This window comes from Lingula anatina, chromosome 1, assembly GCF_051362555.1.
Source record: "Lingula anatina isolate TDL-2025a chromosome 1, LinAna3.0, whole genome shotgun sequence".
In the NCBI taxonomy this organism is placed as follows: Eukaryota; Metazoa; Brachiopoda; class Lingulata; order Lingulida; family Lingulidae; genus Lingula; species Lingula anatina.
The window spans coordinates 142,404-157,099 of NC_141767.1; the positions used below are offsets into that span (position 1 = coordinate 142,404).

General features: G+C 39.7%; 1 protein-coding gene across 11 annotated transcripts in view; it reads left to right on the forward strand.

Annotated features, from left to right (window-relative positions):
* The window catches only part of LOC106176500 (phospholipid-transporting ATPase ABCA1-like), a 43,387-nt gene that overhangs the window by 15,580 nt on the left and 13,111 nt on the right, over positions 1-14,696 (forward strand). For 8 of the 11 annotated variants that reach the window (XR_015332219.1, XR_015332218.1, XM_087002765.1 and 5 more), the window contains 20 exons: positions 14-256; positions 432-525; positions 746-857; positions 1,113-1,289; positions 4,124-4,346; positions 4,605-4,826; positions 6,959-7,163; positions 7,410-7,577; positions 7,789-7,966; positions 8,103-8,116; positions 9,224-9,341; positions 9,665-9,804; positions 10,120-10,257; positions 10,412-10,638; positions 10,840-10,966; positions 11,336-11,544; positions 11,785-11,869; positions 12,050-12,181; positions 13,097-13,257; positions 14,531-14,676. Coding sequence is in view for 9 of the 11 variants with exons in the window: in XM_087002765.1 (XP_086858891.1) it covers positions 14-256; positions 432-525; positions 746-857; positions 1,113-1,289; positions 4,124-4,346; positions 4,605-4,826; positions 6,959-7,163; positions 7,410-7,577; positions 7,789-7,966; positions 8,103-8,116; positions 9,224-9,341; positions 9,665-9,804; positions 10,120-10,257; positions 10,412-10,638; positions 10,840-10,966; positions 11,336-11,544; positions 11,785-11,869; positions 12,050-12,181; positions 13,097-13,257; positions 14,531-14,676 (3,119 nt within the window). In the remaining 2 variants the exon portion in view is untranslated. Of the gene's footprint in view, positions 1-13; positions 257-431; positions 526-745; positions 858-1,112; positions 1,290-4,123; positions 4,347-4,604; positions 4,827-6,958; positions 7,164-7,409; positions 7,578-7,788; positions 7,967-8,102; positions 8,117-8,325; positions 8,340-8,682; positions 8,697-9,209; positions 9,342-9,664; positions 9,805-10,119; positions 10,258-10,411; positions 10,639-10,839; positions 10,967-11,335; positions 11,545-11,784; positions 11,870-12,049; positions 12,182-13,096; positions 13,258-14,530; positions 14,677-14,696 lie in introns of all 11 variants that reach the window. The other 3 variants (XM_087002761.1, XM_087002762.1, XM_087002760.1) reach the window with 3 other exon arrangements.

The window sequence follows — 14,696 nt, forward strand, 5'->3', positions numbered from 1 at the left end:
ATTTTACCTTCAGGATATATTAAACACTACAAGCAGAGAACAGCTTGCTCGTCTCCCAGTTCTCAGTATTGCTGTGTCCCAGTTGAATATTACTGATGCTATGTGGGAGCAGTGGAAGAACAGTTCAACCAGAGCCTACTTCCTCAGATACCTAGATAGTTCAGACTATGATGCCAATGGACTGCCCAGGTATAACTGGAAGGATTCCTTAAACTACACTGACGTGATGATGAGGGCCATACTCAAAGCATCCCAGGTAAGGAAGATGAATCATGTTTGTTTTTAATAACTTGGGACTTTTAACAGTATTATTGTGTATGTAATATATTTGTTATGTGATTGTTAAATTGGGTAAAATGGTTATTTGGACCAGCTGTATAGAATAAGTTATAACTTTGCTAACACATTCTCCCGTGGTCTGTAAATTTCAGTGCTTTGAGTTTGAAAAGTTTGAAGGACATCCCAATGAAACTGAAATCATCAAGAGGAGCCATGAACTGATAGAAACTAACCAATTTTGGGCAGGTAGGTACTTGATCATATACTTTAGGAAAATAACTAGTAGATGAAGTTATAACAGACAATGGGTAATGAAAAAGTGAAGGGTCCTTAAATAAAACCAGGCTGTGCAAGTCTCTCTGTACACTTTGGCCCCTAAAACTGATCAATAATAATCTGTTTATGAATTGTTCCTTTGACAACAAGGCCATTTTGAATCTTATTTCCTTTTACTTTTATCTCTCAGCCATTGTGATAGACAATGTGGACAATGAAACCACCGTCCTGCCCACACATGTGAACTACAGACTGCGACTGAACCGGGAAAAAACTGACAACACCAGGCAAATCATGGACAAGTAAGGGATAACCACACCTTATTTTACAGATTTTTTTGTCAGTATTCACAAATTTCCAGTTAACACATTGTCTTAAAACTTCAGCAACTGCATTATTGAACTGTATTGTTTTTTTTTTACAATATTTAACTATTATGATGTTCTTTTACAGCTACACACAGGCAGCCTTTCCCAGACATGAAGTACCTGGTCTATGGATTTGCATACATCCATGATCTACTATATTAATATTTAATTGTAATGTTTATGTTACAGATACTGGCGGCCAGGTCCTAGAGCCAGTCCTTTCCCAGACCTGAAGTACCTGGTCTTTGGGTTTTCTTATATCCAGGACCTGCTGGAGAGTGCTATCATTGAGGAACACACGAGCAGTGAGGACAGGATTGGTGTCTTTGTACAGCAGTTCCCGTACCCATGCTATATCTATGACAAGTAAGTGATCCATCCTTGAACAATCTCAAGACAATCCCCCCCCCCTGCCTCCCCCCCAGACACACACACACACAAAATTACATACACCTCCTCAAGGAAAGAAAAAACACTGTTTTGAATTATTTTTGTAGCGTTTAGATATTTCTTTTACTGAATATATATATAAAGACAGAAATATTGGCTATTCACAAGATTCAGAGCAGGCCAGTATGCCTTTTTCCTGAGGTATGTCTCTGTTCATGGTACTGGCATGAATCTACACATTGGCTGTAGAATGTTCCACTCCATATTTCTAGGTTCACTATGGCTATCTCCAGAAGTATGCCACTGTTCATGGTAGTGGCATGGATCTACACATTGGCTGTAGAATGTTCCACTCCATATTTCTAGGTTCACTATGGCTATCTCCAGAAGTATGCCACTGTTCATGGTACTGACATGGATCTACACAGTGGCTGTAGAATGTTCCACTTCATATTTCTAGGTTCACTATGGCTATCTCCAGAAGTATGCCACTGTTCATGGTACTGACATGGATCTACACAGTGGCTGTAGAATGTTCCACTCCATATTTCTAGGTTCACTATGACTATCTCCAGAAGTATGCCACTGTTCATGGTACTGGCATGGATCTACACATTGGCTGTAGAATGTTCCACTCCATATTTCTAGGTTCACTATGGCTATCTCCAGAAGTATGCCACTGTTCATGGTACTGGCATGGATCTACACATTGGCTGTAGAATGTTCCACTCCATATTTCTAGGTTCACTATGGCTATCTCCAGAAGTATGCCACTGTTCATGGTACTGGCATGGATCTACACAGTGGCTGTAGAATGTTCCACTCCATATTTTTAGGTTCACTATGGCTATCTCCAGAAGTATGCCACTGTTCATGGTACTGACATGGATCTACACAGTGGCTGTAGAATGTTCCACTTCATATTTCTAGGTTCACTATGGCTATCTCCAGAAGTATGCCACTGTTCATGGTACTGACATGGATCTACACAGTGGCTGTAGAATGTTCCACTTCATATTTCTAGGTTCACTATGGCTATCTCCAGAAGTATGCCACTGTTCATGGTACTGACATGGATCTACACAGTGGCTGTAGAATGTTCCACTTCATATTTCTAGGTTCACTATGGCTATCTCCAGAAGTATGCCACTGTTCATGGTAGTGGCATGGATCTACACATTGGCTGTAGAATGTTCCACTCCATATTTCTAGGTTCACTATGGCTATCTCCAGAAGTATGCCACTGTTCATGGTACTGACATGGATCTACACAGTGGCTGTAGAATGTTCCACTTCATATTTCTAGGTTCACTATGGCTATCTCCAGAAGTATGCCACTGTTCATGGTACTGACATGGATCTACACAGTGGCTGTAGAATGTTCCACTCCATATTTCTAGGTTCACTATGACTATCTCCAGAAGTATGCCACTGTTCATGGTACTGGCATGGATCTACACATTGGCTGTAGAATGTTCCACTCCATATTTCTAGGTTCACTATGGCTATCTCCAGAAGTATGCCACTGTTCATGGTACTGGCATGGATCTACACATTGGCTGTAGAATGTTCCACTCCATATTTCTAGGTTCACTATGGCTATCTCCAGAAGTATGCCACTGTTCATGGTACTGGCATGGATCTACACAGTGGCTGTAGAATGTTCCACTCCATATTTTTAGGTTCACTATGGCTATCTCCAGAAGTATGCCACTGTTCATGGTACTGACATGGATCTACACAGTGGCTGTAGAATGTTCCACTTCATATTTCTAGGTTCACTATGGCTATCTCCAGAAGTATGCCACTGTTCATGGTACTAACATGGATCTACACAGTGGCTGTAGAATGTTCCACTTCATATTTCTAGGTTCACTATGGCTATCTCCAGAAGTATGCCACTGTTCATGGTACTGACATGGATCTACACAGTGGCTGTAGAATGTTCCACTTCATATTTCTAGGTTCACTATGGCTATCTCCAGAAGTATGCCACTGTTCATGGTACTGACATGGATCTACACAGTGGCTGTAGAATGTTCCACTCCATATTTCTAGGTTCACTATGGCTATCTCCAGAAGTATGCCACTGTTCATGGTACTGGCATGGATCTACACATTGGCTGTAGAATGTTCCACTCCATATTTCTAGGTTCACTATGGCTATCTCCAGAAGTATGCCACTGTTCATGGTACTGGCATGGATCTACACAGTGGCTGTAGAATGTTCCACTCCATATTTTTAGGTTCACTATGGCTATCTCCAGAAGTATGCCACTGTTCATGGTACTGACATGGATCTACACAGTGGCTGTAGAATGTTCCACTTCATATTTCTAGGTTCACTATGGCTATCTCCAGAAGTATGCCACTGTTCATGGTACTGACATGGATCTACACAGTGGCTGTAGAATGTTCCACTCCATATTTCTAGGTTCACTATGGCTATCTCCAGAAGTATGCCACTGTTCATGGTACTGGCTTGGATCTACACAGTGGCTGTAGAATGTTCCACTTCATATTTCTAGGTTCACTATGGCTATCTCCAGAAGTATGCCACTGTTCATGGTACTGGCATGGATCTACACATTGGCTGTAGAATGTTCCACTCCATATTTCTAGGTTCACTATGGCTATCTCCAGAAGTATGCCACTGTTCATGGTACTGGCATGGATCTACACATTGGCTGTAGAATGTTCCACTTCATATTTCTAGGTTCACTATGGCTATCTCCAGAAGTATGCCACTGTTCATGGTACTGGCATGGATCTACACAGTGGCTGTAGAATGTTCCACTTCATATTTCTAGGTTCACTATGGCTATCTCCAGAAGTATGCCACTGTTCATGGTACTGGCATGGATCTACACAGTGGCGATGGTGGTGAAAGGTGTTGTCCATGAGAAGGAGAGGCGTCTCAAGGAAGTGATGAAGATCATGGGACTGGGGAATGGCATCCACTGGCTGGCCTGGTTCATAAACTCCTTAGTGATGATGACTATAACAGTCATACTGCTAGTCATAACTTTACATGTAAGACATATTGATGATACACTTTTCTGAAGAAAGTTTATTTTATCAAAGCACTGTTAGAAGAAGGTTTACATTTACTGAAACAAATTTAATTTTATGAAAAAAATGGAAATTAATACTTTCGCTGAAAGCCTTATTTTGAGTGTGATTTTTTTATCAAAATAATTTAGCACACCTAATGGTGTACCCTTTTAAAATAATGATGAATCTGGGTTAGTCATGTTATGTTAGATCCTTCTTAAAACCTTTCCATTTCAGTTTGGCAGAGTACTAGAACACTCTGACCCCATTGTGTTGTTTGTCTTCCTTATGGCCTTCACGGTAGCCACCATCAGTCAGTGCTTTCTGTTCAGTGTGTTCTTCTCCAAGGCCAACCTTGCTGCTGCATGTGGGGGATTTCTGTACTTTGTGCTGTACCTGCCTTACACTCTGATTATACAGTGGGAGGAATACATGAGCACAGGAGACAAGGCAGCCTCAGTAAGTGTGTTAGTCTCTCTCTATATATATATATAGATATACAGTGGGAGGAATACATGAGCACAGGAGACAAGGCAGCCACAGTAAGTGTGTTAGTCTCTCTCTATATATATATAGATATACAGTGGGAGGAATACATGAGCACAGGAGACAAGGCAGCCTCAGTAAGTGTGTTAGTCTCTCTCTCTATATATATATATAGATATACAGTGGGAGGAATACATGAGCACAGGAGACAAGGCAGCCTCAGTAAGTGTGTTAGTCTCTCTCTATATATATATAGATATACAGTGGGAGGAATGCATGAGCACAGGAGACAAGGCAGCCTCAGTAAGTGTGTTAGTCTCTCTCTCTATATATATATATAGATATACAGTGGGAGGAATACATGAGCACAGGAGACAAGGCAGCCTTAGTAAGTGTGTTAGTCTCTCTCTATATATATATAGATATACAGTGGGAGGAATGCATGAGCACAGGAGACAAGGCAGCCACAGTAAGTGTGTTAGTCTCTCTCTATATATATAGATATACAGTGGGAGGAATACATGAGCACAGGAGACAAGGCAGCCTCAGTAAGTGTGTTAGTCTCTCTCTATATATATATAGATATACAGTGGGAGGAATACATGAGCACAGGAGACAAGGCAGCCTCAGTAAGTGTGTTAGTCTCTCTCTCTCTCTCTCTCTCTCTATATATATATATATAGATATACAGTGGGAGGAATGCATGAGCACAGGAGACAAGGCAGCCTCAGTAAGTGTGTTAGTCTCTCTCTATATATATATAGATATACAGTGGGAGGAATACATGAGCACAGGAGACAAGGCAGCCTCAGTAAGTGTGTTAGTCTCTCTCTATATATATATAGATATACAGTGGGAGGAATACATGAGCACAGGAGACAAGGCAGCCTCAGTAAGTGTGTTAGTCTCTCTCTCTATATATATAGATATACAGTGGGAGGAATACATGAGCACAGGAGACAAGGCAGCCTCAGTAAGTGTGTTAGTCTCTCTCTATATATATATAGATATACAGTGGGAGGAATACATGAGCACAGGAGACAAGGCAGCCTCAGTAAGTGTGTTAGTCTCTCTATATATATATATATAGATATACAGTGGGAGGAATACATGAGCACAGGAGACAAGGCAGCCTCAGTAAGTGTGTTAGTCTCTCTCTCTATATATATATAGATATACAGTGGGAGGAATACATGAGCACAGGAGACAAGGCAGCCTCAGTAAGTGTGTTAATCTCTGTATATATATATATAGATATACAGTGGGAGGAATACATGAGCACAGGAGACAAGGCAGCCTCAGTAAGTGTGTTAATCTCTCTCTATATATATATAGATATACAGTGGGAGGAATACATGAGCACAGGAGACAAGGCAGCCTCAGTAAGTGTGTTAGTCTCTCTCTCTATATATATAGATATACAGTGGGAGGAATACATGAGCACAGGAGACAAGGCAGCCTCAGTAAGTGTGTTAATCTCTCTCTCTCTATATATATAGATATACAGTGGGAGGAATACATGAGCACAGGAGACAAGGCAGCCTCAGTAAGTGTGTTAGTCTCTCTCTATATATATATATAGATATACAGTGGGAGGAATACATGAGCACAGGAGACAAGGCAGCCTCAGTAAGTGTGTTAATCTCTCTATATATATATATAGATATACAGTGGGAGGAATACATGAGCACAGGAGACAAGGCAGCCTCAGTAAGTGTGTTAGTCTCTCTCTCTATATATATAGATATACAGTGGGAGGAATACATGAGCACAGGAGACAAGGCAGCCTCAGTAAGTTTGTTAGTCTCTCTCTCTATATATATAGATATACAGTGGGAGGAATACATGAGCACAGGAGACAAGGCAGCCTCAGTAAGTGTGTCAGTTGTATGTGTTGTGGGAGACAGTGAACTCACTCTGAGATATAAAATATTGGATTGCTTAAATGAGTAGCTGATAAAGTTTTTTTTATGATTAAATTTTTTACTTTGACTCAGATTGAAATTTACTTATAAAAATTTATTAGGTTGTAAGAGAAATATACCCCATTCAGTAACATTTATTCCATATTATACATATTTGATGGTCTGGTCTCCTATCTGCAGGCCCTGCTGTCCACTGTAGCATTTGGTCTGGGCTGTGGTTACTTTGCCAAGTATGAGGAGCAGGCTGTAGGTATCCAGTGGAGTAACATTGCCAGCAGTCCACAGCCAGATGATGGCTTCAGTATGGCTTTCTGTATCTTCATGATGCTGGTAGATGCTGTCATTTACTGGATACTTACCTGGTACATTGAGGCTGTCTTTCCAGGTAAGGTTTATCAGTGAACACAGAACAATGTGTATTTAAGTGTGTGTTGTTTATGTTGAGAACAGTAGTGGAAAGATTGCTGAGAAAAAACTGGCCTTGTTCTTATTTGGTCAACAAAGAAAATACAAGTATTATTTGAGTTCTCTTCATGATAACGTCACCCTACAGTAGGTCATTTGAGTAGGTCAAGTTTTCTTGTACAAACAACCTGGTGCACTGTCTGGTATCTGTTTGTCCTCCTTGCAGGTGAGTATGGCATCCCCAGACCATGGTACTTTCCTGTCACAAGGTCCTACTGGTGTGGCTTTCAGCAGAAGGAGACCAATACTGAGGAAGGGTTCAATGGACATGTGGGGAGAGTGACAGGGAACTATACCGTGTCTCATAACTATGAAATGCAGGGCAGACAGGAAGGTAATTGTCTCTTAAAGCATTTCAAGATCAAAAGTTTGTAGATTGAGTTGAAGATTACCTCCATGATCTGATCAAGGGATTCTCTGTACAAATTGCATCTGGCACAGCTATTTTGTATCTTTTCAGTGCCAAAAATGTGGTCATGTGTCTTGTATGCTATTAGCGTAAGAGCCTGTTCATAAAGTTGCTTAAAAGAGAAGTTTCATTTCAGATTCAGCAGACATTGAATCAGAACCAACAAATCTTCCCTTAGGAGTTGGACTACGGAACTTACGTAAAGTATACAGGAGAGGCCAGAAGGTGGCAGTAGATGGCCTCACACTGAACTTCTATGAGGGGCAGATTACATCTTTCCTTGGTCACAATGGAGCAGGGAAAACAACCACAATGTAAGTGATCCACCAGGATTGACATAGATTATGTAGAAACAGAAGTATAAGTGTCATGTTACTTGCAGGTGGTACCATCATTCTGTGTTACTTGCAGGTCTGTTCTCACCCACTGTGTGTTATATTATGATTACAGGTCAGTGCTGACAGGTCTGTTCCCACCCACTGTGTGTTATATTATGATTACAGGTCTGTTCCCACCCACTGTGTGTTATATTATGATTACAGGTCTGTTCCCACCCACTGTGTGTTATATTATGATTACAGGTCAGTGCTCACAGGTTTGTTCCCCCCCACTGTGTGTTATATTATGATTACAGGTCTGTTCCCACCCACTGAGTGTTATATTATGATTACAGGTCAGTGCTGACAGGTCTGTTCCCACCCACTGAGTGTTATATTATTATTTCAGGTCAGTGCTCACAGGTCTGTTTCCACCCACTGTGTGTTATATTATGATTACAGGTCAGTGCTGACAGGTCTGTTCCCACCCACTGTGTGTTATATTATGATTACAGGTCAGTGCTGACAGGTCTGTTCCCACCCACTGTGTGTTATATTATGATTACAGGTCAGTGCTCACAGGTTTGTTCCCACCCACTGTGTGTTATATTATGATTACAGATCAGTGCTGACAGGTCTGTTCCCACCCACTGTGTGTTATATTATGATTACAGGTCTGTTCCCACCCACTGAGTGTTATATTATGATTACAGGTCAGTGCTGACAGGTCTGTTCCCACCCACTGAGTGTTATATTATGATTTCAGGTCAGTGCTCACAGGTCTGTTTCCACCCACTGTGTGTTATATTATGATTACAGGTCAGTGCTGACAGGTCTGTTCCCACCCACTGTGTGTTATATTATGATTACAGGTCTGTTCCCACCCACTGTGTGTTATATTATGATTACAGGTCAGTGCTCACAGGTCTGTTCCCACCCACTGTGTGTTATATTATGATTACAGGTCAGTGCTGACAGGTCTGTTCCCACCCACTGTGTGTTATATTATGATTACAGGTCTGTTCCCACCCACTGTGTGTTATATTATGATTACAGGTCTGTTCCCACCCACTGTGTGTTATATTATGATTACAGGTCAGTGCTGACAGGTCTGTTCCCACCCACTGTGTGTTATATTATGATTGCAGGTCTGTTCCCACCCACTGAGTGTTATATTATGATTACAGGTCAGTGCTCACAGGTCTGTTCCCACCCACTGTGTGTTATATTATGATTACAGGTCAGTGTTGACAGGTCTGTTCCCACCCACTGAAGGCACGGCTGTGGTGTATGGCAAAGACATCAGGACAGACATGGACACCATCAGGAATAGTCTGGGGGTGTGTCCTCAGTATAATGTCCTTTTTGATGGGTAAGTCTCATAGATATGTTTTTTTTCTTATGAACATTAGAATTATAAAGTGAATGCTTATGTGGCAGATATTAAGTTTGATTATTCAATAAGAAAAAAACAAATTCAATAAAAAAAATTACATTGCAAGTATTTTACCAGGCTTTCTAAGTTGACAGTAGAGGAACACATGTGGTTCTATGCCAGGTTGAAGGGTTAGGGTATTTCTACATATATGTTATGTCTTATCACATTTGTATGCTGACAGTAGAGGAATGCATGTTCTATGCCAGGTTGAAGGGTTAGGGTATTTCTACATACATGTTGTCTTTTCACATTTGTAGGCTGACAGTAGAGGAACACATGTGGTTCTATGCCAGGTTGAAAGGAATGTCTGAAGCGGAAGTGAAACAGGAGATGGAGGGGATGATCAAAGATGTCGGACTCCCCCACAAGAGAGACGAGCTGTCGAAAAACTTATCAGGTTGGTTGTGTCAAGTATCAGATAGTGAAAAAATATGCCTGGTTTAGTAATTATTTGCTTTCTTTCATTTGCATGGAATTCTTATCACATTGACTACACAAGATAAAAAAATGCTTTGTTAATATAATGCCTTATGTTAAGTTGTACATTTTGATCAAAACTAATTGATAAATTCAATGCATAGTTCTGGATTTTGAATCAAGGTATGTAATACTATGATTGCAGGTCAATATTTGTTAATATTAATGTTACTTAATATTAATGTTAACAAATATTAATATTAATATTAATGTTACTTAATGTGTTCCTTTTCAGGTGGGATGAAGAGAAAGCTGTCTGTGGCAATAGCTTTTGTTGGTGGTTCTAAGACAGTGATTCTAGATGAACCCACAGCAGGTGTGGACCCCTATGCCAGGAGAGCAATTTGGGATCTTTTGGTCAAGTACAGAAAAGGTACAGTGAAAGACAAATACACCATTAGGTCACTTTGGCTGTTGAATGTAGGGTTCAAGTGCTAACTTTTTTAAATAATAAAGCAACTTAAGATGTCATTGGTTGTTTTCTTTGAGAAGGATAAGGAATTATACTAAGTATGTCTTCCTTGCAGGTCGTACCATCATCTTGTCCACCCACCACATGGATGAAGCTGATATCTTGGGTGACAGGATAGCCATCATCTCCCTGGGCAAGCTGCGGTGCTGTGGCTCCAGTCTGTTCTTAAAGAACAAGTATGGCAGTGGTTACTATCTGACCATGGTCAAGGCTAATAGTGATGAGAAGCCAGCAGACAGACCAGTCACTGCTCTCAGTAACAGAACAGTGTCAGATATCAAGGTAAACTGGTTTATACTTGATTGTGAAGAATATCTCTTATATTTCTTGCTTAGGTTAGTAAGAGAACCATGCCAGATATCAAGGTAAACTGGTTTATGCTTGATTGTGAAGAATATCTTTCATATTTCTTGATCTTTCTTGATCCTCAGATCTATTCACAGGAAACTTAAAACGAAAACTGCTTGTTATGTCCTTTTCCAGGCACAATTTGTCTCTGAGAAAGATGAAGGTGTTGCAGATATGAGTGACACAGGGAGCAAGTCTGAGCACAGTGATAGTGACCAATCAGCCACACCTCCACCAGAGTATGAGGATCCTGTTCCCTGTGGTAAGTGTGAGGATCCTGTTCCCTGTGGTGAGGTCTGACAGCTTGACCCCATTACTTTAATTACCTTAATAGATATAACATCTACTTGATGATCATACTGGATGATCATATTCAAATTGATACAGTCAGGGGTGAATCCAGAGATATTTTTGACCGTTTTCCAACAGAAAAAATACCCGTCAATGTAACATGAAATATTCTGACTATCTGCTGGCATACCCAGAAGACGGCCTCTGCCCTCTATTAAACCTGTCAAAATAGTAAGTAAAATGACACTGTGCACTCTTCCTGAAGCTGCCTTTATAGAATCTTGTCAGCATGGCATTTATTAGTCTGTATATTTATGCTTTATGTTGATATGTTTTCCAGTCAAAGACAGCAGTGATGTCGCGGTCTTCGTCCAGAAGTTCATCCCCAGTGCCAAACTTGTGGAAGACATGGGTACGGAGCTCTGCTTTCAGCTGCCTGAGGAAGGGGCCCACACGGGGGCATTTGAGGCCCTCTTCAGGGCCCTGGAGAGTAACTTGACCAAACTTGGCATCACCAGCTATGGCATATCAGATACAACTTTGGAAGAGGTGGGTAGATAAGATTTCATGGTATCAGATACTACTTCGGAAGAGGTGGGTAGATAAGATTTCATGATATCAGATACTACTTCGGAAGAGGTGGGTAGATAAGATTTCCCCAACCTTATTTCATGAACATTATATGTGTCTTTTGAAATTTATACTCAATAAAGTTGTCATATAATAACAGTATTATACTGAAATCAATTATATATATACTGAAGTAAGACAATCCATTGTGTCTGCCAGGTGTTCTTGAAAGTGGCTGAAGAGAGTGGGGTAGATGATGTCAATGAAGAACAAACACGCAATGCATTAGAACGGTACACTGAAGGTTAGTGCTAAACCTGCTAGCTATATAACTTCAAGCAGTTGTTGCTTGATACAGATTGTCCATCACATTAAAATAACAGATCATTTTTGCTGCAATTTGACGTTCTACAGATTAAATGCATAAATGCTAAACATAATTTACATCCAAACCTTCATAAAATTTTATATTTTACTTATGTAGGTGGTAAAATTGCCCGTCCTGTGACCCGACTTAGTTTCCGTAAAAAGAAATTGGATTTTTTCAAGAAGTCAAAGCCTGTGTTGAACATCAGTGACACCAATGAGCTTGTGGACAGTGACTTTGAAGATGCAGGTATGTTAGAGTCTGAGGAGGTCAGGAATTTAGACAGATATTTTCAACTATCTAGAGTTTGTTGTCGTTACATTTAGTAGGAGTCACAGGATGTCAGTTGTATGGTAGAAGATACAAATTGCTTACAAAGTAGATATTCTGAAAAAAGAAAATATATATGATGTTTCCTCTCTTGACTTCTCTCCTAAAAGCAGCAAAAGGATTACCAAGAACAGGTAGGGGGTATTCTTTACAACTAATTTCATACCTAATTTTTTATCCCAAAGTTTGCCATGGAACAGAATTCTAGATACCTTTAATGTTACACTTTTATATTAAAATAGGCACATACAAGTTTGCTTTTTTTTTCCTTTTTGCAAACTTTCCTTTAGACCTTTATGATTGTAAAGAAAAGACTCCATCACCTACATATGTATTTTCCATACAATTCAGTTACATTTTGCATTTTACTTTTTGCCTGATACCTTCAAAACTATCCTTGTATTTTTTGCTCATTTTGTGATGTTTTTGTATTTTCTATCTTTACTGTCACATGTGACCAAGAAGTGAAATTTCAAACTCAGAAACATTAAAAAAATTAATATTGAAAGAAAGGAAACCATATCTTATAATGAAGTACATTCTTATTGTTGTAATTCTGCCACAAAGTGACCATGTCACCATGTATTATTTATGTCATAAAGGAACCATGTCCCTACATGTACTCTGTATATCAGACTGACACAAAATAACCATGTTACCATATATTACTTGTGTCATAAAGGAATCATGTCACCATGTAGTCTATATGCCATACCAACACAAGTTACCATGTCACTATTATGTAGAATATATGTCATACTGACACAAAGTGACCATATTACCATGTACTCTGTCTGAACACACAGTGACCCTATCTGTATGTGTGGATTTCAGACTCAGTGGCCTCTATGCCAGTCAGTGAGGTCAGTACAGCCCAGGGTGGCGCGGGCTCCCACAAGGTGACTGGTCTGGCTCATACCAAGGACCAGTTCCTGGCGCTGTTTGTGAAAAGGTTCCACCATGTCAGGAGGAGCTATAAAGGATTTGTGTGTGAGGTATGGACACATCTATATGATGCTGATATAAAGATATTAAAGTAGTTGATGTCATTTGTGTGTGAGGTATGGACACATCTGTATGATGCTGATATAAAGATATTAAAGTAGTTGATGTCATTTAAATGTGTAAAGAAATATTCTGGGGAGGGAAGTAAAATTTTGTTATGGAACATTTATAAATAAATACCATCATTTCAGTACAATAGAAATAATATCACATCTGAGTATAAAGAAAATGATGTCACAATAATATTCCACATTTCAGATCCTCCTGCCAGAGATGTTTGTCGGTATTGCTATGATCTTCGCTAAGATAATATTCCACATTTCAGATCCTCCTGCCGGCAATATTTGTCTGTATTGCTATGATCTTCACTAAGATAATATTCCACATTTCAGATCCTCCTGCCGGCAATATTTGTCTGTATTGCTATGATCTTCACTAAGATAATATTCCACATTTCAGATCCTCCTGCCGGCAATATTTGTCTGTATTGCTATGATCTTCACTAAGATAATATTCCACATTTCAGATCCTCCTGCCAGAGATATTTGTCTGTATTGCTATGATCTTCACTAAGATAATATTCCACATTTCAGATCCTCCTGCCAGAGATATTTGTCTGTATTGCTATGATCTTCACTAAGATAATATTCCACATTTCAGATCCTCCTGCCAGAGATATTTGTCTGTATTGCTATGATCTTCACTAAGATAATATTCCACATTTCAGATCCTCCTGCCAGAGATATTTGTCTGTATTGCTATGATCTTCACTAAGATAATATTCCACATTTCAGATCCTCCTGCTGGCAATATTTGTCTGTATTGCTATGATCTTCACTAAGATAATATTCCACATTTCAGATCCTCCTGCCAGAGATATTTGTCTGTATTGCTATGATCTTCACTAAGATAATATTCCACATTTCAGATCCTCCTGCCGGCAATATTTGTCTGTATTGCTATGATCTTCACTAAGATAATATTCCACATTTCAGATCCTCCTGCCAGAGATATTTGTCTGTATTGCTATGATCTTCACTAAGATAATATTCCACATTTCAGATCCTCCTGCCGGCAATATTTGTCTGTATTGCTATGATCTTCACTAAGATAATATTCCACATTTCAGATCCTCCTGCCAGAGATATTTGTCTGTATTGCTATGATCTTCACTAAGATAATATTCCACATTTCAGATCCTCCTGCCAGAGATATTTGTCTGTATTGCTATGATCTTCACTAAGATAATATTCCACATTTCAGATCCTCCTGCCAGCAATATTTGTCTGTATTGCTATGATCTTCACTAAGATAATCCCTGTGATCAAAGAGAACCCAGCATTGGAGCTTCAACCCTGGATGTATGTCCCTATTACTGGGACCAACCCTCATCTTACCGTGTTCTACACGTGAGTATTAAATAATACTA